We start from the raw sequence: 22,887 nt of genomic DNA, 5'->3' as shown, positions 1-22,887 counted from the left end.
TGGTTCCAGGAAAACACCCCCCCTTCACAGTGGATGCTCAAGTCCCTTATATAAAATGGTGTAGCATTTGCATATAACCTATGCACATCCTCACCCTCCCATATACTTTTCTTTAAGCCTTATGTATTTATTTAATTTTTATTGGGGTATAGCTCCCATATACTTTAAATCACCTCTAGATTACTTATAATACCTAACACAGGGAATTATCTGGCGGCGCAGTGGTTAAGAATCTGCCTGGCAATGCAGGGGACATGGGTTTGAGCCCTGGTCCGGGAAGATCCCACATGCCGCAGAGCAACTAAGCCCGTGCACCACAACTACTGAGCCCACGTGCCACAACTACTGAAGTCTGCACACCTAGAGCCCGTGCTCCACAACAAGAGAAGCCACCACAATGAGAAGCCCGTGCACCACAACCAAGAGTAGCCCTGCTCACTGCAACTAGAGAAAACCGGCGTGCGGCAACGAAGACCCAACGCAGCCAACAATAAATTAATTAATTAATTAATTAAAAATAAAACCTAATACTATGTAAATGATATGTAGCTAGTTGTAAATACAATGTAAATGTTATGCGAATAGTCGCGCGTGCACAACAAATCCAAGTTTTGCTTTTTAGAACTTTCTGGAATCTTTTCTCCCAAATATTTTCGATTGAAGGGTGGTTGAATCTGTGGATGTGGAATCCACAGATATGGAGAGGTGACGGTATACAGTGTTTCCCAAAGGTTTTGGGCCAAAGGGAAGTCTCTGATAAGCAGTATCAGAATGGAGAGCTGGGAACAAGACTAGAGGCAGCCAGAACGGGGTGCAAGATTCTGTGTAGGTTCTGGGGGAGAAAGGAATGAGGACCAAAACCAAAGCCTTGACAGCAGGAATACAAAAGTAAGCTAAGAGGCAGGAATGGCCAGTCCTAGATGACTTCAAGGTTCCCAGCCTGGCCTCCCTCAGTGCTGAACTAGTGCCTGGCACACAGCCAGTTGGTACACAGTAGGAGTTAGGTTCCTTATCTTTCAGGAAAGCTGCTCCACGGGGAGGAGCAAGATAGGGGTAGGGGATTAAGAGGTAGAAACTACTATGTATGAAATAAATAAGCTACAAGGATATACTGTACAGCACAGGGAATATAGCCAATATTTTATAGGAACTATACATGGAGTTTAACCTTTAAAAATTGTGAATCAGGGGCTTCCCTGGTGGCGCAGTGGTTGAGAGTCTGCCTGCCGATGCAGGGGACACGGGTTCGTGCCCCGGTCCGGGAAGATCCCACGTGCCGCGGAGCGGCTGGGCCCGTGAGCCATGGCCACTGAGCCTGCGCGTCCGGAGCCTGTGCTCCGCAATGGGAGAGGCCACAACAGTGAGAGGCCCGCATACCGAAAAAAAAGAAAAAAAATTGTGAATCACTATGGTACACCTGAAACATATACACTGTACATCAACTATACCTCAACTTAAAAAATAAAAAAAACTGAAAAAGGGAGAGAAGAAAGCTCCCCCACAGACCACTCATCTTCTAGTCCCTCCACCCTCGGAAGTCCGTCCTCGGGGCTCGCTCCTGCCAGCCTTTCTGATCACTCAGGTCTGTGCATCACAGCAGCCCTGTACACCATCATACGAGCCCAGCTGCCAGGTGTGGTGCTGTGAAAGCAGGTTTGTTTCTGTCTGGACTCCCTGCTCAGGGCTTCAGTGTCCTCCTCCTCACTGGGCCTTCCTGGCCCAGTGCTCTGCGTACTGATAACAAATCTGGACACTCCAAAACGTTTTCTTCAAGGCCTGTATTAAAGACTTGGGTTGATGTCAAGTTCCCACACGAAGCTAACCTTAAATGACTTTGGGTGCTGCTCTGACAGACACCTTCCGTTAATTATCCAATTAACATACTCCAATTCAGAAAGGCACTAGGGTGTATTCTGATATCAAACTCAGTGACAAGTTCAGACTGGCTCCCAGAGGGAGAAGGTGCTTTCTGCCTGCAGCCAGCAGGGTTGAAAATTCCATTGCCAGGAAGAAGTGAGCAGAATGTGGTTTCAAATGCCACGGACAAATGGTTTTTTACCATCTGTGACGACAACTCACATGATAAAGGTTTACCAGCTTACAAAGAGGCCCAGGGTGTGGACGGCCATATAGCATGAGTCAAAGTAAATTCACCCCTTCACATGGTTCTTATTGTACATTTTCCAAAAGGGTAATGCAAAAATCACAGAAGCTACTTTTCCTAAAGACACTTTTTCAATTTATTTTGGCTGCGTTGGGTTTTCATTGCTGGGCGTGAGCTTTCTCTAATTGCGGAGAGCAGGGGCTACTCTTCGTTGCGGTGCGCAGGCTTCTCATTACGGTGGCTTCCCTTGTTGTGGAGCACAGGCTCTAGGCACGCGGGCTTCAGTAGTTGTGGCTCGCAGGCTCTAGAGCGCAGGCTCAATAGTTGTGGTGCACGGGCTTAGTTGCTCCGCGGCATGTGGGATCTTCCCGAACCAAGGCTCGAACCCGTGTTCCCTGCATTGGCAGGCGGATTTTTTTTTTTTTTTTTTTGCGGTACGCGGGCCTCTCACTGTTGTGGCCTCTCCCGTCGAGGAGCACAGGCTCCAGACGCGCAGGCTCAGCGGCCATGGCTCACGGGCCCAGCCGCTCTGCGGCATGTGGGATCCTCCTGGACTGGGGCACAAACCCGCGTCCCCTGCATCGGCAGGCGGACTCTCAACCACTGCGCCACCAGGGAAGCCCAGCAGGCAGATTCTTAACCACTGCGCCACCAGGGAAGTCCCACCTAAAGACACTCTTTATCACCTATAGCACCTAGAGCAGGGCACACCTAAGAATTTGGGCTGGGTGGGAGCTGCATTCCTCCTGAGGGTCAATCCTTGCAGAATAACCAAGCACTGGTAGAGAGACCAGAAGTGAAGGGAGACACGGAAGAAAGAGATCTAATTCGTGACCATTACCTGTTAAAAATGTCATCATCTTCACCTCCCCAGCCCCAGTAGTTATTAGGAAATCCATTGATGGTGAGAAACTGTTGTTTACTTAGAGCAGAGACACCTCCAAAATACTGCACATAAGGTAGGCTGGGGGAAAAAAACAAAAACCAAAACACACACACACACACACACACACACACACACACACACACACACGCACACACACACACACACACACACACACGACCAGTGGTTAGTAAGTTTTGACTTTTTGAAATAAAGCTTGTTCAAAATAGAAACACTTCTAAAGTTATTTTTATTCTCTGGAACTTTTAAATTAGGGATTTATGCGGGTTCTCCTTGTTTGCTTTGTTTTCAGATCAGACTCAAGATTATCTTAGAGAAGACACAGATACCAGAAAGTAGAATCTTGCTCTTTCTAAGAACATTGTGTTGCCCCTGTGGTTATCTAGAAAATCAGTCTGTGACAAGAACATAAGCCCAGTTCTGTTGCACCACTCAGGAACCTGCTTCCCATGTGTCTTGCTTGCTCCTGCACAGGAAATCCTTGTCCAGAAGGTCCTAGAAACTGCAACTGCTTTAGAGTCTCCTGTGCCCACCCTGCCAACCCCCGCTTTCCACCCCCAGCCCATCTACAGTCTAGCTTTCATTCTTCCAGAGATATACTGGCTTCAACACTGACCCCAACAGTCAAGACAGCATTTCTGAAAATTTGCTAAAATAAAATTTTCTTGGAAAATTCTACCATATCCTGACTTAGCAAAATGTATAATGGTGAATCTATTTTGACACATTTTCAAGGAGTAGGGCATCTGGGCTCTCATCCTTCCAAACCTTTTTGTATTTCAATGTTTTAGTGGTTATGAATTGTGGACTCCTGAGGGACGCAGAGGAAGAACTGACAAGAAATGTTAAGAACCTGGACATGCCTAGAGGCCAAGCAAAGGCCTTCCTGTGGGTCTTTTAAAGCTTGCTGTTTTGTGACAACCCTGTGTGCAGCTCCAAACCACACTTGGGCTCTTACTGTAATCCAAAGAGACCAAAACCCATCACACTAATGAAGGAAAACTCTAACTCAGACTTTGAGGGGGAAGTCAGCCAAACCATATAGAACATATGAAAAAAAGATGCAATTATTATTTTCAAATATATTCCGGAATTCTGACTGTAAGCATACACAAGCAAAGATCCCTGGGAGCCTGCTTTAACAAATCAAAAATAATCTACTTGTAAATAGGTGTCATCATTTAAGTGCCAAGTCATCCCCCTTTGGCATACCGCACATTACAGTCTGCACTTGTAATGTGAGGGTTTGAACCAGAGGTAGCCAGGCCATTAAGGCTTCTTCATAATCAGCGTTCTTATAGAAATGGACTCTTAGCCACTTCAAGGGGGAAGTATATGCTATTTTGACAAGATTTGGTTTTCTTGTCTCTGCTGCTTTCTCTTATCTACCTGCCCCGTCTCCCAAGCCTAACTAGTTCTGGGTAAAACAAACACGATGCTGTGGTAAAGAATTAGGTAAGCACCACCACGCTTCAAGGGAGGAACTCAGAAGAGCTGGTGTATCTCAAAGGGAAGAAGATACACAAACAGGGAGGGAGAGAGGGAAGATAGGAGGGTACAGAGTGCCGTTTGTAGTCAAATTTCCCCCCTTTAAGACAGTAAGTTTATGGTCTGAATGCCTTTAATTTGGAGGAAGGACTTCAGAGCATACCTACATTCATCTCACAGCTCTCATGCTCCCAGCAAGGGAGGACAGAAAGGAACGATGAGAATAAATGAGTCTGAAAGAAGTTGTTGTATCTAAACCAAGGCATTGCTGGGTGGCAGAGGCCCGCCACACTGCGGTAGTCAGCCAAGGCCAGGGATGCCTAGCACACGGGTACCCACAGCGCAGCTTCCCAGAGCTCCCGTGTTGACTCAGAACAGGGAGGGAGAGCTCAGGGTTCTCAACTGACAGGTGACTTAAAACAATTTTGTGTTGATACAAACGTGGCTAAATTACGGAACAAAACGCAAATTTCTTTTTTAAGATTAAAAAAAAAAAATGGACTACCAGGCTATTTTCCACCTGTGACAATGTGCTTTAGATAACACTGCTGCTCCTGGGGACAGGCTTCAGCCAGCTTCCTCACAAGAGGCATTTTGGTGGAGAAGTTTGAGCCCCAGTGTTTGAGCAGAAGCCTGTGCTTTGCAGGGACACCAAACCATGTTCCTTCTTAAAGTGCCAAGGAACATCTACTGAAGTATCCAAGCCCAAGAATTTACTGGGGGAAGATGATTCCAATTTGTTTCCCAAACTGTGTGGGGAAGGGGAGAGAAGAAAGTGAGGTAATACAGCTGCTGTTTGGAGCCTAAAGACGAACACCATCCCAAATATAAAAACTCTTCTTGCCTGGATGTGCAGAGGTATGGGCGTTTCTGGACTCCATTTTCCTCCTTAAATAATAACTGACTATGGGCTTAAAAAGCACCCAGTTCTCAGAGGAGGCATTCTCCTCCAGAGCCTAAGAGGCACTCCTCCTGGGCTGGAGGAATTGCGTTCCCTAGTTGTCACATAAGAGACAAATGTGTTTTCTGCAGATTCCGGTGAACATCTCTTACCTAAATCCAAACTTATCCATTGCTACAGAAATGTGCCGTGGCTGTGAAAAACACCTGTAGGTGTTATGGTCGTTCATTGGAATGAGGTCCACGTCACTAAACACAAAGCAGTTGTAGCCATAGTCCTTCAAGGCCTCTTTAAAGCCAACGTTGAGGAGCTTCGCACGGTTGAACATGGATTCTCCAGCCTGGTGCAGAAACAAAAAAAGTGGTATCAGATGCTATAAGGCCTTTGAGCAGAACGCTCATGGGGACTGGTGACTTGTCCACTCCACGTGGTCATTAGACCAATCTTGGGCCTCATTTTCTGCCCTCACTTTACAACTCAATACCGAATGGCATTCCCTGAATCAGCAATCCCACTTCTAGGAGTTATCCTGTAGGACTTGCAAGTGTGCAAATGACAGATGAACGTGTTCACTCTGTTCATCACACGTTCACCAACACAAAAGATTGCAAGCAATGACGTAAGCATGACCAGGAAACTGCTTAAATAAACCATGGTACAGCCATACAATGGAATAGAGCTGTTTACAAAAAATAAGGAGGCTCTAAAAGGAAATGATCATCAAGATGGTATTGTTAGGTGAAAGGCATTTAAAGATACATGTCATTTATTCATATAGTATATAGAAGCTAATTGTGGGTCACTCAGGTAACTGGTGACCATGGGACTTTTTCACTTCTACCTGCTTTGTGTGGTTGACTATGGTTTGATCACCACATTGTGTGCCTTCCAGATGTTTGTCACTAAACTAGGTACCAGAGAAATACGGCAAACCCAAATCAATCTCTGCCCTCGCAGTGCTCAAAGTGTAGAGTGGGGAGCAGTGTGATCCTCGGCACGATAGACACAGTGTGTACGAGCGAGGAGGACACCTGCTTCAGGGTGCCAACCATCGGGTCCCCCAGAATCAAGTGTGTTGGTGCAAAGGTACTTCACATTTTATTTAATTCTCTTGTTTATTTCCAGTCTCCCCCTACTAGAACATAAGGTCAATGAAGGCTGGAATTTTTTACTTTTTATTCACCCACTGCCTAGAATACTGCCTGGCATAGAATAATATCTCAGTAAATAACCACTGGATGGATGGATGGATGGGTGGATGGACGGATGGATGAGTAGACCAAAGATGGACTTCAACATACAATGGCAGATGGCAATCCTTTTGGGAGACTCCGACCTAAGGGGCCCCTCAGGGTCACCACCATGGGTCTCTGTGCTCTTACCAATTACCAATTCCCATGACCCCAGGTTAGTAAGGATAGTAACAGCATCGACACAGCCACCCTTACACTTAGTTCACAAGCCCTTCCATACCCATGCTCTCATCCTGGCCAGAATTCTCCCAATGTTGCCATGAAGAAACTAAGGCCACATAAATGACACAGCTGGTGCTGGAGCCCAACACCCTGGAATCCTCACTGAGTGCTCGTTCCCAATATCTCTTGGGATCAACAAGATCAGGGCCCTCTACTTTGGGGAAAAAATGTGCCCCAGAAGGGCCTGCAGTAGCTATACAGTCTCAAAGGTAGAATGCTGAATATCCTCTCTCCAGGACTCCACCAGGCTGCCTGTGTGAGTACGGAGAGCACAGACAGTGCCACAGCCCCCTGTCTCAGGAGGGTGACTCAGGGAAACAAACCACTTGAGAAAGACAAGTACCAGAAAGTCAGAAAAAGCAGCCCAGAAGAGTAAATGAAACATCTTACACAAGAGCTCCTTTCTTAAGTCTGTGACAAAGCTTTCTCACCATGCGTGGTAAAGGGAGAAGGCTGTGCCCTGTGGCACTCAGGGTGTTCTCTGGCTGCCTCACCAGTTAAGAATCATTTAGAATTCTGCCTTCAGCTAATTCTGTGTAAGTCATGAGGTCAAAAAAAAAAAAAAAAAAAAAAAAAAAAACAGCCGAAGTTTAGGAAGTGCATATGAAGAATATGAAGTTGTTGGAATTATTACAATAACACATTGCTAATATTCTCTGGGGGATATGATACACCAGGCACAGGTAAGTACTTTTCAAGCATGGTGCATCACTTAATCATCTCAACAGTCTTGTAACAACCTTCATCCCAAATCAGATTAACTTCATTCCTCCCACACCCTTCTACCTCCCAGTGAGGGGAGAGAGGCCTGTACCATCTTCCTCCTCCTGCCCCATAAAGACTCTAAAAGAGATAGCGTTCTCTAACATTGTGAGATAAAATTCAGCCCCATTGAACATTCTTCCAACAAGTGAAAAGGCAATATTCCAGCAAAGCCTTTTCCCAGCTGTGTAGCAGGGCCCCAAGGGTGGCTGCCCAACGCTCCCTTCTCTTGGTCCACTCCCCAATAACAGGAGCAGGGTGTTGGTGGCCATGTCTGAACCACAGGACCTGGCCTACTGGCCACGACTGTTTGATCTAAGCAGATGCCTGAATGAGACTACGCTAAGCATTCTCCTCTCTCGGGAACTAGAAATATGGAACTATGAGTGGGCACCTCTGGTGCCAAACCCCAAGACCAGTGGAAGCCTGGAAGAGAAACCTAAGGAGCAGACCTGTTCTACCCCTTTCCACGTGTGTGGCGTAACAACTCCTTCAGCTCAATAAGGTGCTGCAGTGTCTGGCCCACACTTACAACTAGTGAGGCAGTTTTCCAAAATACCCAAAACTATACATCATTCCTCCCATCCTCCCTCTTAGCCTAGCCTCACCTGTGGGATCCTGGGAGCTGGAAAGGGCAGGGTACACTTTTGCAGGTGTACCTACCAGGGCCCCTAGGAACACCAGAGCAGCAGAACGGTAGATTAGGAAAGTGTGTGTGTGTGTGTGTGTGTGTTTCTCTTCCTCCCCTGGGATTATAGAAAAGTCAGTTCTAGGCTTCTTTGGATGAAATGGTACAACACCTTGGGTAACTTTCTGGATAAGAAAGGCCCTGGGCAGTCTGCCAATCACCACGATTAACAGGAGGTTCTCGTTCCTCTCCAGGGAACAGGAAGACACCCAGCTCTCATTCCTGCCCCTCTTCATCGGGCACATTCATCCAGCGCAGCCACTACTTTATGCACTCAGGGAAACACTGGTCAAGCACCTACTGTCTGGCAAAGCCAAATACACAATTGTGACAGACACATGCACTCTTATCCCAGGAATGCCAGCTTCTTCACTTATTAGCTATATGACTTTGGGACTAGGCCTCCATTTCCTCATTTGGGCACAGGGATGAAAACAGATGAGTTGTGTTCAAAGGGACAATGCATGAAAAGGCTTTAGCACACTGCCTGGCAATGAACGAATGGCAGCTACTCTCATTATCACCGGAGTAGGTTTTCCCATCCACCTTGAACAGTCAGACCTTTTCAGATCCAACCTGGAGACTCCTCCTTCTCTCATGTTTGTATGTGTCCCTCCTAATCAGCTTTAAGATTCCTCCCAAATCCTGCTTCTCTGATGGGGGAATGGGTTTTTAAAAAGGATTAAGGCTCAAGTGAGTTAGCCTGTGGCTCATATGATCAGGACCTCTATAGCAGCAGAAAAAAGTCAGAGAGACCTTGAGAGATGTGTGATAAGCTTGGGAAGTCATACTCAGCATAGAGAAGTTGGTGCACTGGGAGCAGGTGTCCCTCTGAAAGGCCGAGCTTTTTAAGTGCAGGCTTCATCTTACACTGATAGACAAGAGTTAGTTATACTTATCCATTCCTTCTAGGAATGGCCCTGCTTAACAGAGGGAGAGAACAGGGAGAAAGAAGAAAGGCCAAAAAACAATATGACGTTCCCACAGCTGGACAGGGCAACTATCTCACTGACCAAAGCGCGCAGAAAAGCCTGTAAACTGTTTATGACGGGGCACACAATCCTGAGAGTGGGTGTATCAGTCAAGCGAAGCCAACAACGATCAATCCAGAGAGGACAGAAGCCTGGGCCTGGTCAGGCGTGCTGGCCTGGGGTAGAGGGAGGAGGCGTGAGGTGGGAAGCCTGGCAGGGTCTACACCCTTAGACTCTTCACGCAGCAAACCCAGTGCCCTTCTGGCACATCTGGGCGGCAGGGACAAATGTCTTAAAAAACATCAGATGGGGCTTCCCTGTTGGCACAGTGCTTAAGAATCTGCCTGCCAATGCAGGGGACAGGGGTTCGAGCCCTGGTCCGGGAAGATCCACATGCCACGGAGCAACAAAGCTCGTGCGCCACAACCACTGAGCCTGTGCTCTGGAGCCCCTGAGCCACAACTACTGAAGCCCACGCGCCTAGAGCCCGCGCTCCGCAACAAGGGAAGCCACCACAATGAGAAGCCCACGCACCGCAACGAAGAGTAGCCCCCCCTCGCCGCAACTAGAGAAAGCCCGTGCGCAGCAACGAAGACCCAACAAAGCCAAAAATAAATAAATAAATAAATTTTTAAAAAGCATCAGATGGCTCTCCAGGGCATTAAAACCTTTTTCTAGAGCCCTCATTTATACTAAACATAAGGGAAGGCAAGTAGTATGTCCACTGAAAACAGAATCCTCATACACTGCTAGTGGGAATATAAAATGGTGCCGCCATCTTGGAAAACAGTCTGGAGTTCCTCAGATGGATAAACAAAGAGTCACCATATGATCCAGCAATTCTACTCCCAGGTATATACCCAAGAGAAATGAAAACACATCCACCAAAAAATTTTAAACACCATGCTAAGTGAAAAAAACCAGTCACGAAGGATCACATATAAGATTCCATTTATATGAAATGTCCACAACGGGCAAATCCATAGAGACAGAATGTAGATTAGTGGCCACTAGGGCTGGAAGGAATGGAGGAATTGGTAGCTAAGAAGTACAGGGTGTTTTTTTTTTTCTTTTTGGCTTAATGAAAATGTTCTAAAACTGATTGTGGTGACAGATGCACAACTCTGAGTATACTAAAAAGCCGCTGAGTTATATACTTTAAATAGGTAAATTGTATGGTATATCTCAATTAAGTGATTGTCAAAAAAGAAAGAAAAGCCAGCTCCAGAGACAGGAGAGGACCAGAGGGTCCTGTTTCTCCCTCTTTCTCATATATCATTCTTGTCATTTATTGGGTGTCTAGTCCATGCTTAGCAGTAGGGAGACAGAAAAAGAAAAGACACAAGCCTTGCTTTCAAGGAGTTCCAAATTAAACAGGCAATTGTTATGGGGCGATGAGCTCTTTAGGGTGGACAGTTACCCGGGAGGGAAGAGAAGGAGCTCTGAAGCCCGGCACATATGGAGAAGTGGAGGTGGAAACACAAACCCAATTCTAGAAAATCAGAGAAGGCCTCGAAGAAGTTAGCCAAGTTTAGTTGGGTGGCATGAGAAGAATATTCCTAGAAGAGCGAGCAGCATTTGTAAAGGCTGTTAGGAAAACAGAGCATTCAAGGAACTACAAGAAATACAGACTGGGAAAGCCAGAATAAGACACGAAGGTGGACGTGGACCAAAACATGGTGGGGGAGAGGGAGGCGGGGAACTCTGCTAAAATACTCAAGGTTTCATCTTTTATTCAGGAGCCCTTGAGGTTTTAAACAAGAATTATGCTTTGTGCGTCAAGGAGGGATTTGTGCCCTACTCCCCAAATGAGGGCAGTTTGGAAGCTGTTGCATGATTCATGTGAGAGACATCGGAGACGAGGCAATGGCATTGGGCAAGCAGAGAACGCCTCCCCGGAAGGGCTAAGGCAAGGATTCCACTTCCCCATTTCATGCCTCATCTGCTCCCTCGGCCTGTGTACTGCACCTGCAAGCAGCCTTTGTGGGGCTTTCAGAAAAGGTACCAGAATCTGGTCTAATCCCCAGGCAAATCCTGTGGTTATGGCAAGAGCAGCCTTTCCCTGATTGCAACAGGGGACAGATGACCAACTACAGAAAACCACAGCCCCAGTTGTACAAGTTCTAACAGTCTCTAGAAGATCCACCAAACCACCCTGGCTTCCCTGGATGTCAGGCCCCAGTGTGTACACCAGCACACATATCCCCCGACCATGATGGCTTGGGGGCTGACTATACCTGGCCCCTCCTCCACCAAGAGACACAGCAGCAGTGAGGTTGGAAACATCAACCGGAAGCCCAGGGTCTCAAAGAATCAGAATTTCTATGTGATGGGAGAGACAATTTTGCTGCTGTACACGTGCCCTGCCCATCACAAAGCCACCCCCGACAGTAACCCACAGGCTCTCAAGCCCACAGATCCAGAGGCAGGTCTGCAGGCAGTGCAAATGTTTGCAGAAATACCCTCTTTCATACTTTTCTGTGCCCACTCAGATGCCAAAAGGAAAGACCTAGGCCCAATGGGTGGTAGGAAAGCAGAGGAAGCTCTGGCTGGGCAGCCCTGCGGCAGGACTGACCTGCAGGCCTTGGGATGGTAGACAGGCTGGCTGAGAGGTGATCTCCAGAGAATTACTGGGATTATACAAATGCTGAGTTTGTGGAGGGCAAATATCCACTCACCCAGGATTTCACAACAGTTGGGTCTCAGGCTTTGAACCATAATAATATGGTAGCCCTGAGCTTGGACAGGGCCCTCAGTAAAACCTGATCTGAGACTTAAGCCCTTCTCCCAGCAAGTGAAGGAAACGGGCCCTTTCAGGTTCAGGGTGCTGAGGAGGTGGTTCTCTGTTTGCCAAAGTAATTAGTCCCAAGAGTGAGCACACCCTTGGCCTCTCCTAGACTAGGACACACGTCAGAGCCATAAGGTACCTTCAGAGAGAACTGAGCTAATAGAACAGCTTAGCAGGGATTCTGGGCAAGGTAAACACAGAGAACAGTTTTAAAACCCCAGCTCAACAGCAGCCACAGCAGGATGCCTGCCTCTCTCCCAGGGCGCAAGGCACTGAGATGATATTTTCTGCAGAAAAACACTTAGAAAATAAAGACTTCTTTTTCAGAAAGCAATTTGACCACTTATGTTACGAACCAGAAAAATGTTTAAACCATTTCTGAACCCATAGTCTCGTATCTGAAATCTAGCCTGGGGAAATGAATCTAAATGTGGAAGAAGCAAACACAGAATAAGCTGCAGACTGAAAGATGTTCATTACAGTATTATTTACACTAGTGAGAAAGTGGAAATTATCTAAATGTCTTCTAATATAGGAATGTCTATGTTAATTATGGTAGCACTACATGTTCAACTACTATGACGGCATGGAAAGTGATGATTATGAAGACTATGAAATAACATGGGAAGATGCTGATGATACAGAATTTAAGAAAAAGAGCAAGATACAAAAGTATATACACATACAGTATGAGCACAACTGTGGCTTGATTTTAAGGCAAAGTCTCTTCGACCTCTGCACAACAGGCTGGCTCCCACCAGCCTCAGCATTTCTGAGTGAGCCCACAGAGGCCGTGGCCTTGCCCGGGAGACCCCAGGGCTCGAGACGGCATCCTCTCAGGATTATTTACACAGCTTCCCCCTGACCAGCAGGGCCTGGGCTCTGGGTTGGATTTGGGGGCATGTGGACATTACCAGGGTGGCAGCAGTGGTGGCAGCAGCAGCAGCAGTCACAGCAGTAGTTAGGTCGGCATTCCTCTCTTTCTTTCTCTCTCTAGGAGGTGAAGGGCACAGAAGAGGAAGTAGGTGGAGAGCAAGAAGCAGATCACAGAGAGGAGGTCCTCCTTCAGCTTGCTTTGCTACAAACAGGATTAACAAATAAAAGCAAAAGGCCCCCACTAGAAGGAAAAAAAAAGAAAAAGAACAAAGAGACAAAGATGGCTGCAAGGGAGAGACGCAAGGAGGAGAGGCAAACGTCTAGGCTGTGACCACCCTTGTTCCAGGGCAAAGGCAAATTCCTAATAAGCTGTCATTCCCTGTCACGAAGTCAACGGTGAACAGAGAAAATGACATTTCCCAGAACAATGCCCAGGGAGGCAATTCCCCAGCTCTGCCGAGTACCTGAAAGTGCTTCTACACATTCCCCAGGAGACTGGAGCGAGCCACAGGACAGAGAGAGGGGAAAAAAACACAGCAAAGGAAACGACCAATCACTGGGGCAGCACGCAAGCAGGTAGGGTACAGATATCCGCAGCAGGGGGTGCTACAGAACAGGACTGGCCTCACCCCTCCCGAGCCCCACTCCTGCACACATCAATCTGGGTGCTACCAGCTCGGGCAGGAAATGGAAGGGGTGATGGTAAATAGACACAGTCAAGATGAAACCAAACCAGGGGGGCCTCAGGACCAGGCAGCTGTCCTCACGAGCCTGCTTCACTCTAATTCGTCTTGGCCTCATTTAGGAACCAGCTGCCTGGCCCAGTGACAGAGGTAAGCTGCTGAGGGGTGGTGACAGATGCTCTCACTCACTGAGCGTGCAAAGGGTGGTCTCCAAACCTGCCCAAACCTGGTCTCAGACGAGCAGCCTAGAATCACCTCACGACTGTGTACAGATGAAAAGGAAGAGGGAAAAAATTCCAAAGCTAGACGGAGACTCCTCAGGTGCGAGCTGGGGCTCCCTTTCAGGCCAGGTTTTACCTGTAAGCATGACAATTGCACAAGCCTTCCAGAAGGTTCTGAGGCTGCTACTCCAAAGCTGCTGCCCCCCCTCTCGTGACCCAGTGGCACTCATGGGGGCATTGCCAAGTGGACGTGGAGCTGTTCCCCAGTGAGGGGAACACACGTGGCAAGGTGAGGCATTCCTTAGGCCTCGGGTGATTTCTGTCCAAATCTTAGCTCTGCCACCCAGCCATCACGGGACCCCCAGCAACCTGCTCACCTCCGAAGCCTTCCCTCAGCAGGGACGGTGGGGGTACCCAAAGACCACAAAGTTTTATGACCATCAAATACCACAGGGCTTAGAGTAGGTTCTCTGCATTTTTCCTGAAAAGGGAGGTCACCCCTGGTCCACTAGGGAAAGGAAGCTTTGGGGAGAGGCCCGGGGGAGGGAGCAGAGGGAGAAGGCTGTGCAGGTTCCCAAGGGTCATGACCTGGCCTGGAGGGGAAAGGAGGCTTGACTTCTAAGAGACACAGACCTCTCCAGAGAACCCAGAGCAAGGGGTCCTGAGAGCAGGTGTAAGTAAAAGGGCAGGAGCCATAGGAAGCAACTCCGTGCTCCAAACCCTGACCCTGCAGTGGACCGTGCATGGAGCTGTGTGGTCAGGGAGACGAGCAAGTCAGACCTGAGTCTAGGGGCTGCTGGGTGGGGAGAGCATGCACACAGGGAATCATCCCTCCACTCTCCCCGCCTCACTAGAAAGCACAACGTGGCCTGGGACAGCTCGGATGGAGAAGTCTTCTCCACTCCAGGCCTTCACAGAGCTAATAAGGCTGGGGAGGGCCTCCCATAGTGGCCAGAAAGAGAGCAACCAGAGGAGGGAAGGGGAGGCATGCAGGGGGAAGGTGGACGGTGCAGCATAAGCAAAGGGGCAGGAGGGCAGCTGGGCGTGTCTCGGGGATGGTGGCGAGTCCAGCGTGGCTGTGGCCTAAAGGTGTGAAGGAGGCCTGAGAGGAGGTGGCCGGAGGTCGGTCAGGGTGGGCTGCAGAGGGCCTCCCTCAGATGCCAAGCTCAGGCCTTCAGGCCCTTTAGACCCTCGCCTGTGGACAGCAGGGACATACTAAAGAGTTTAGAGAGGGCATGACACGGCCGGAACTAGAAAAATTGTAGGTAGCTGAGTGAGATCAGAGGCACCAGGGGATATACAAACAGAATCAGAGAGACAGATCCTGGGCACTGCTTCTGGGGCAAAGGGCTGCCATGGTTATTACGAGCCCACCTGGTCAGCTGGCCTGCATTCCTCACCTGTTTGTTAATTCCCATGGCAGCTAATCCCACAAACATCCTGTATTTCTTATTTAGGGCTAGTGCTGCCATGGTGGCAACCTGCCTTCCCCTTACCTTTGGTGGTTTTATGGTTTCCTTTCCCAATTAAAGTATGAAGGAGTGTAGTGTGCACCCCACCTCCCATCTGCTACGACGTCTTGATGTCCTCCTCCGCACCAAGGTCCCAGTGCTGGACCTTGGGCAGGACACCTGTGCCTCAGAGAAGCACCCTTGGCTCCGAGAGGCTGGACCTGCCAGAACGCTAATGGGATGTTCAGATGCCAGCCGGCTAGGGCAGGAAGAGAGCTGGACACAGAACCAACAGCAATGCTGCTGCTTCTCCAGGTTTACTCAACCGGTAAAGCACACCACCCACCTCTACCCCGCTTATTGTGAGATGGAAGTTATTACGGTGATTGCAGGGGACTAAGCCAAACGAAAGTGGTTAATAGCTTAGTACGGACAGGGTAGGAGCCACAAAAGCCCATGAAAGCTCACCCTGTGTGTGGAGCTTGAGACACAACCCTCTCTGAAGAAGCTGGTGGGCTTGCCGTGGTCCCTAAGTCCATTATCTGAGCCCACGGAGGCCACACAAGTGGGAGGGAGGGTCTCAACGCTGGTATTGAGTGGGGGTGAAGCAGGAGGCGGGGAGAGAGCAGTAAAGAGTTTATCACCACAGTCCTGGGCAGAGAAAATAGGCAGGAAGAAGGGGACAGGATGGGGCGGGGGGGGGAGAAGGAACTCAAATCAGCTAATGTTTACCAAGGGTTCACTGTGTGCCAGGTACGTCACAGCCCTGTGTGCTAAGGACTAAAACCTTGCCTTCCCACTACTGAGGAAACCAAGGTGTGAAGGACTCAAGCCCAAGGTCACTGAGCTGGCAAGGAGCAGAGCCGGAACCCAGGCAGCCTGAGCCTGGTGCTCACTCCCAGCCCTGGACACCCAGCTTTGAGAAGGAGGGACTAAATGGCCTGGAGGAGGGAGTTAGTGCTGATGCACTGAGAGGGCACTAGGAGACGGGGACTGGCCTCTGAGCTGCAGCCCTACTGTGGCTTATGTGGCTTCCTACCCGTCACTTCCCCTCTCTGAGCCTCAGTTTCCTCACCTGCAAAATAGAACAGTTTTCACACTATCTGGCCTCAGGGGTACACATGAATCCCAGCAAAGACTGAAGGGGAAGTCAGGGGACAGAGATGGGGACATGGCCCCCACTTCAAGTAGAATAGCACCATTGTGACCCACTGTGGATGGGGGCTGTGGAGGATTTTAAAGTGGCAGGAAGAGGTTTTGTTCTTAAAAACCTGTCTGAGAAGCCCTGGACTAGATGTCTCAGGGCTCCCTCCTATTTTAAGCACTTTCTCATCTTAAATGGGGTATGTGTTGGGGGTGGTGGTGAATGAAGCATCAAAGTGACAGCAGGGTGTCTGAGACAGGAAGACGCTGAGAAGCCTATTTGCTCAACAAATGGTACACAAAGCCCAAGCCAGATGCTATGAACTCCCTTTCCCTTACTATAACAGTAAAACAGAGAACACAGGAAGGTCCTAATTTGTAGATGGGGCACGCTCCAAATGTTTCCCCTCCCACCTCTTTCTTTTCAAGGCTTAGGGTTCTTTATACAAAGATATTCTTCACTGGAAAGGCAGAGCAGACTTCAAGTTTCTTTATGACTTGGTTACCTGGAAGTCAGATCATATTTTCCCCAAGAAATAATCAGGGCGGAGCTGGAGCAGAAGAAATTAGATTAACTGGGGGAGAGGGAGATAAAGAGGAAATTATTCACCAAAGGTGAAAAGTTAACCCTTGGAAGAGAAGGAAAAGATGAAGAAGCAAAAAGACATGCACTGGGGCAGGGGTAGGGGGGATGGGGTGGGGGAGAGATGACAATACAGACAAGACTAAAGGAAAAAAAGAAGTAAATGTTACAATGCTTTTCTCTTGTAAAAATAAAATACAGTGTGTGTGTGAAAAATAATAATAAAGTTAGATGTTGACAAAACTAAACTCTTTTGTTAGGGATGCATGCAGGTTAAAGGAAATGATTGTCAAGAAGTGAGGATGGTGTTTAACCGGGAAGAGGGAAGGAGCTTGTGATGAGAAAAGGAGATGGGAGGTTTTTAAGATGCTGACAAGTATCAATACTTTCAGATTCGAGTAGTGGTTATGTAAGTATCCTCTTTTTATTTGTTACATTGACAGTTTTGTTCTGTGCACTTCTCAGTAGGCATATCGTATTTTACAATTAAAAACCTGCATAAAGAAGAAGAAGAAAAAAAAGACGTAAATGTTTGAAAAACGAAAAATAAAATACTTCCGATGCTGAGATACATGTGGGAAAAGATAGGAATTGGGGGTGTTTCTCAGTGTCCTAGGGAAAGTAAGAAGGTGGGAGGGGAGGAGGTGTTAATGTAGGCCTGCTTTCCCCAACGTTCAATTCACGGAACACTCTTCGCTTGAGATGGTTTTTGGAAAACAGCTCTCCAGTCAGATGAGCTCAGGAAACACTATGTGTGGAGTCCTTCTGGAGGCTGTAATGTACACCAGTACACTGAAGGCTCTGCAGGAATGAAACCTGCTTCATGTTGTTCAGTCCAGCATTCCTCAGATGCACTTGGCCTCAGATCTCCATTTCGGAAAGCACACTTTGGGAGAAGCCCCATCTTAGGCAGTGTCCAGTGTCAGCCGGCACAGCGGGGCCACTGGTCCAAGCTGGCTTGCTTAGTTGTTCTGCCAGCTTGGACTGGGGCGGGCAGGAGCAAAGAGCTGGTATAGGACATTTGGAAATCTGTTATTGGAAACGTGGGGAATATCTATATAAGCATGTCATAGGAATTTAAGATAGTGGCTAAATTTCACTGGTCCAATATTTGTTTTGACTTCATAATCGAAGGGAAATCTCACATTCACCTAAAATACAAGCTTTCTATAGATACGCATTCTCCCCCCGGGCGCCCACACCAAGTCTTCCTTGACCACAATCACCTAAATTCAAAAACTTGGCATCATCACTAACTATCTTTTACACTCTTTACCCAAGTATATATTTTAATCTAGTTTATATGCCATCCAGACCACAGCTGTCTCTCCTCTGCTCAGGCAGATTTGTGGGAGGCCACCAGATGCCTTGATGAATAAGATCTGACACGGTGTCTACAGTGTATCATTCATCTACTGGTAAAACAACTGTCAAAGAGGGAAAGGAGATGCAGCTGGCGTGGCCTGTTCCTCGTAATCTCTGCTGGCCCCTGGTGCTGGTGGCTTCCTCTCCCAGGCGCTCACTGCCGTTGCTTTAATAATGGGCTCCTGAATCTTGCCATGGTCAACACGTGCTCACTGGCATCAGACAAGTGTTCCTTGATGGCAGGGTTTTTCTTAAGCAAGTCTTCTGGTCCAAGGAAGGCCCACCAAGTCCCTCAACTTTGATGGAAGCTGTCAACTGCTAGTAATCTTACTACTCAAGCTAACTTACTACAAGCAGACCCAGAGTTTAACTTGAAATGAAATGGACACTGGACCTTTTAGAAATGGAAATGCATCCTGTCTCTTCAGATGAATTTCAAGGGAATTTGGTATACAGATAAGTTAGATGTGTTATTCCAACTGGGAGGTTATAGTCTAAAGATAGGAATTTAGGTATTCAGGATAAACTTGAAACACCAAAGTTATACTCTTGGGAAAAAACAAAACAAAACAACACTGTATGGCATTTAGCTCATTTGCACCAAGATAAGGAGGGGGGTGGGGTGGTAGTGGAGTTGCAAAATGCCAGATGTCTAAAAAATCACTTCCATTCCTTCACCCCTCATTACTCACATATTTGAGTACACAAGCACGTGCATGCACACGTGCACACACACACGCACGCACATGCACACACGTGTACACTCCTTCCCTTCCTCCCTCCACCTTCCCAGACCTCACCTGGTTGATAACATAGATGCCATAGTCCAACTGCTGACGCTGTAGGATTGGGTGCAAATAATACAGCCAGTACTTGAGATGTTCCTGCCGGTTGCGGAACGGAATGATGATGGCCACCTTGTGAGGAGAGATGCAGTCCTTGGGGGTATAGCGACCACCCACCTTCACCTTCGGGTTCTGTTCCTCCACAAGCTTCAGGTCCACAGCTTTGTTAAACTCAATCAGCATGGGGCCAACTAGAGAGGTGGAGGGAAGGAGAAGATATCAGGCCACGGGACTCTGCAGGTGGCCAGGCCGCTACCGCTGGAAGCATCTCCTCCTGGGAGGCAGTGTGGCTGTGGAAAAGGCACTCAGGCCCAGCACTGGGTACCATGTCCAGAACTAGCATGACTGACCATCCCAGGAAACCCTTCAGTATCAGGCAAACCCAGACAGCTGGTCACCCTGAAGCACTTCACCTTCCTAGGACCCACTCCTCTCAGACTATGTTGCTCAACTGAAAAATGGAAATGGAGTAATTCCTGCTCAGACTTCCTGACAAGCTGTAGTAAGGATCAGAAAGCATGGCTGAGAAAGCACTTTGTCAGAAATCCTGAGGTTGAAACTCTGCCACCTCCCAGCTGTGTGGCCTTGGACAAATGACTTACATCATCTCTCTGAACCTAACCTAGTCGGGGGAAAGTGTGCGTGTGTGTTGGGGAGGTCCCTGTGGAGGAAATGAGCCTGAAATTACAAGGCGGCAGAGAGTGGCATGAGTAACCCAGGTCTCAGGAAGGGAAGTGATGCACAGATGAAACAAACTCGACGGGTAGGGACTGGAGGAACTAAGGGGAAGCAGAGAGAAGAAACAGCCAGAACAAACATCAAAGAAGAGTGCTTAGAATCAGCAGGGGATGAGGAAGGGAGGAAAAGTCAGGGGCAACTCCAAAGTTTCTGGCCTAGAAGAACATGGCTCCAAATGAGAGAACTAAGTTAGTAAGAGAGCTCTGGGCTCAGAAGACAAATTGATGAGATGTGGGTGGTGGCTTGTGAGGTAGTGGCAGGTTAGGAGTAGAGGAAAAGGCAAGGGTGAAGATCCAGATACAGGCATGAAAGTCCCCGTCTCCTAAGTAGAAACAGGTGGAGCTGAGAGAAGACCTCACTCCTCCAAGTCTGACAACCACCCCTGCCACAGCACACATGGGGAGGGCAGGAGAAAGATGACTAGCCTAGGGACACACAGGGAATTGGGAACAGAGTCAACACTTGAACCCAGGTCCCCAGTATTCCCTGTAGGCCAGACTTTCTCAAAGTGGGTTCCAGGAAACACTAGTCCCAGTGAGATGCTCAATGGAAGAACACATCCCCTGGTCAAATAAGTTTGGGAACGCTGCATACTAAATCTTGCTTCTGGGAAGTCATAATGCATACCAAAAGCTCTGAGAAGCTGTGCAGTCAAGAAGTTCACTTTATCTATCTCACCACTTCCTAAACTTATTTGGCCATAGAATCATTTTATCAGGGAGCATACTTTAGGAACCGTTACTCTAGCATAACCAGCTTTACCTATGGAGTGAACTATCCACAGGAACAAAGGAAGGAACCTAAACATTACAGAACAGAAGCCAGACCCAGGCCACAAACTCAGAGCAAGTTCACCTGAAACATGCTGGTGAGAACCACCCAGGGTCCAGTGTGCAGCCCTCTGTCGCCCTGTTTGTTTGTCAACAGTATGTAGCTCTCCAAGCACCTCTTGTCTTCAGGGATCACTCACCCTCCTGAAATGAGGCAGCCCAAGAAAAGGAAGCTGTGACTCTCGCTCCCCTTGCCTGTCAGCAGGTATGGACCTGCATCTCCTCCTCTTCTCCCCTCTCCTGGACCCCCAGGACTCCTCACACCTTCCCTCCCACTGACGCTGACCCAGTTCTATCATCACAGCACCCGCTCACGTTAGTTCATTTTCTTCTGAGACACAGCTCTGATCCTATCACTTTCCTGCTAAAACCCTCTGATGGCTCTAAGGCTATAGCCTTGGACAAGGTAGGGCTAAGCCTCTTAGCTTGGCAACAAGGCCCTTCAGTCTCAGCTCTACCCTCCTTCCCGTTCCAATAAACTGTGCCTCTGCCCACACTTCTCCCTTTGCCAGAAACGCTCTTCCCTCTTCCCTCTAACATCATTGAGAGACTAGGATCTTAAAATCAAAGCCCCAGTCTGGCCTTGTCCTTTTGCTCTCCTCATTCCCACAGAGCTCAGACGGCAGACCCCGTGCGGCAGGAAGGGGGGTCTTCAGGGATCAAAAGCCCTAGTCTCTGCCTGGCCGTGCACCTCGGTCTCTGGAGGAACAGAGGCCTCACAGATCAGTCCCTCACATGACTGCCCGCTGACCCAGCTCCAACCTCCCAGGGTGCCCTCAGGTGAGTAGGTACTATGTCCCAGAACCAAGTAAGGGGTCAGCCTGGCCATTGTCTCTACAGAAAAATGTGAGGAGTGTGAACACATTCTATCATCAGAATCATGTGAAGTCATCAGTAAAAATATGGACTCTCAGGCCTCTCCCCTAGAGAACCTGACTCGGTAGATCTTGGGAAGGACCCACGTAAATAACAAGGAGCCCAAGGGATTCTTATTGGGCAAGATGGGCAGAGGGGAGCCGGACCGCCCATCTTCACAAGCCTTGGGGCTTTCATGGAGGGAGCCCTTTCCCACAGGGTCCAGCAGGCCTGGGCTGCTCTACTCCCCAACCTTGGGCAAAGCCTTTTGGGAGACCCTGCTGCACAGGGTGCTTGTGAAAAACATGAAAAGAAGACCTGTCATTGGGCTCTTCTCACTTCAGAAGGCCCCACGACATCTGCACCCCATCCCCGGCCTGCCCCACCTTTGGTTCTGAAGATGCTGCTAAACATAGCTCCATTTTGGGGAACCCAAGAGGCATCTGGACTGTCACCCCACCAAACTTCTCACAACTTCTGAAACCAACCCAGAAAACAGGAATTCACACTTGGTCTGCCCACCCTCCCTGGAGCAGACACCTGCAGGCTAGAAGCGTCTTAATTTCGCCCCTTCAGCAGTTCCAGAAAGATGGTCCTGAGGTAGTTTCCTGGTCAGGAAAAAGGCTGCCTGGGTCCTAGTTCAGCTCTACAAGTGACTCGTTGGATGATCTTCGGGCGACTACCAGCCAGCCACTCTCAGGATACTGGCTTCCATTTGCAAACTGCAGGGATTGGAACTCACATGAACACTTATTTAACCTCACCACCACCACCACCACCACCACCTATGGTCAATCCGCTTCTGCTCCAGAGTTCCTTCAGCAACTGATAACACTGTCTACCCAATTATGGGAGCTGATAACCTGGGTGGTCCATCTTCTATCCCCCTCCTCTTCCTTCAGCCCCTGCATAGGGGTTAACAGCATGTGACCGTCCATCCACGGGAGCCTACTCAACCATCAAGCCAGAAGAGTTTGTTTAACATAAACGTTTTCTGTGGTGTGTCAAGGCCACTTTCAATTCGTTTCGATCAATACTTTCTGGACACCTACTGTGTGCCAGGTCAGGGAGGTGGGAGGAGATGGGATGGACAGGACAGTTCCTGACTTCAAGGAGCCCCCTGCTGAGCGTGGCAGGACCCACGTGAAAACCACCCTGGTTCAAGGCTGTCCGAGGGACTTGCTGCCCCAGGGGCTCCATGCAGAGCTTGATCACC

The 22,887-nt window shown here is 48.5% G+C and overlaps 1 protein-coding gene across 6 annotated transcripts in view; it reads right to left on the bottom strand.

Annotated features, from left to right (window-relative positions):
* The window catches only part of B4GALT1 (beta-1,4-galactosyltransferase 1), a 50,728-nt gene that overhangs the window by 3,912 nt on the left and 23,929 nt on the right, over positions 1-22,887 (bottom strand). The window contains exons 2-4 of one of the 6 annotated variants that reach the window (XM_019934943.2): positions 19,204-19,439; positions 5,550-5,737; positions 2,946-3,068 (exon numbers count right to left, since the gene is read on the bottom strand). In XM_019934943.2, the coding sequence (XP_019790502.1) occupies positions 2,946-3,068; positions 5,550-5,737; positions 19,204-19,439 (547 nt within the window). The other 5 variants (XM_033857990.2, XM_033857991.2, XM_033857993.2 and 2 more) reach the window with 5 other exon arrangements.

This window comes from Tursiops truncatus, chromosome 6, assembly GCF_011762595.2.
Source record: "Tursiops truncatus isolate mTurTru1 chromosome 6, mTurTru1.mat.Y, whole genome shotgun sequence".
NCBI classification, from domain to species: domain Eukaryota; kingdom Metazoa; phylum Chordata; class Mammalia; order Artiodactyla; family Delphinidae; genus Tursiops; species Tursiops truncatus.
The sequence above is the reverse complement of the archived record's forward strand: the minus strand, read 5'-3'. Positions and strand labels throughout refer to the sequence as shown.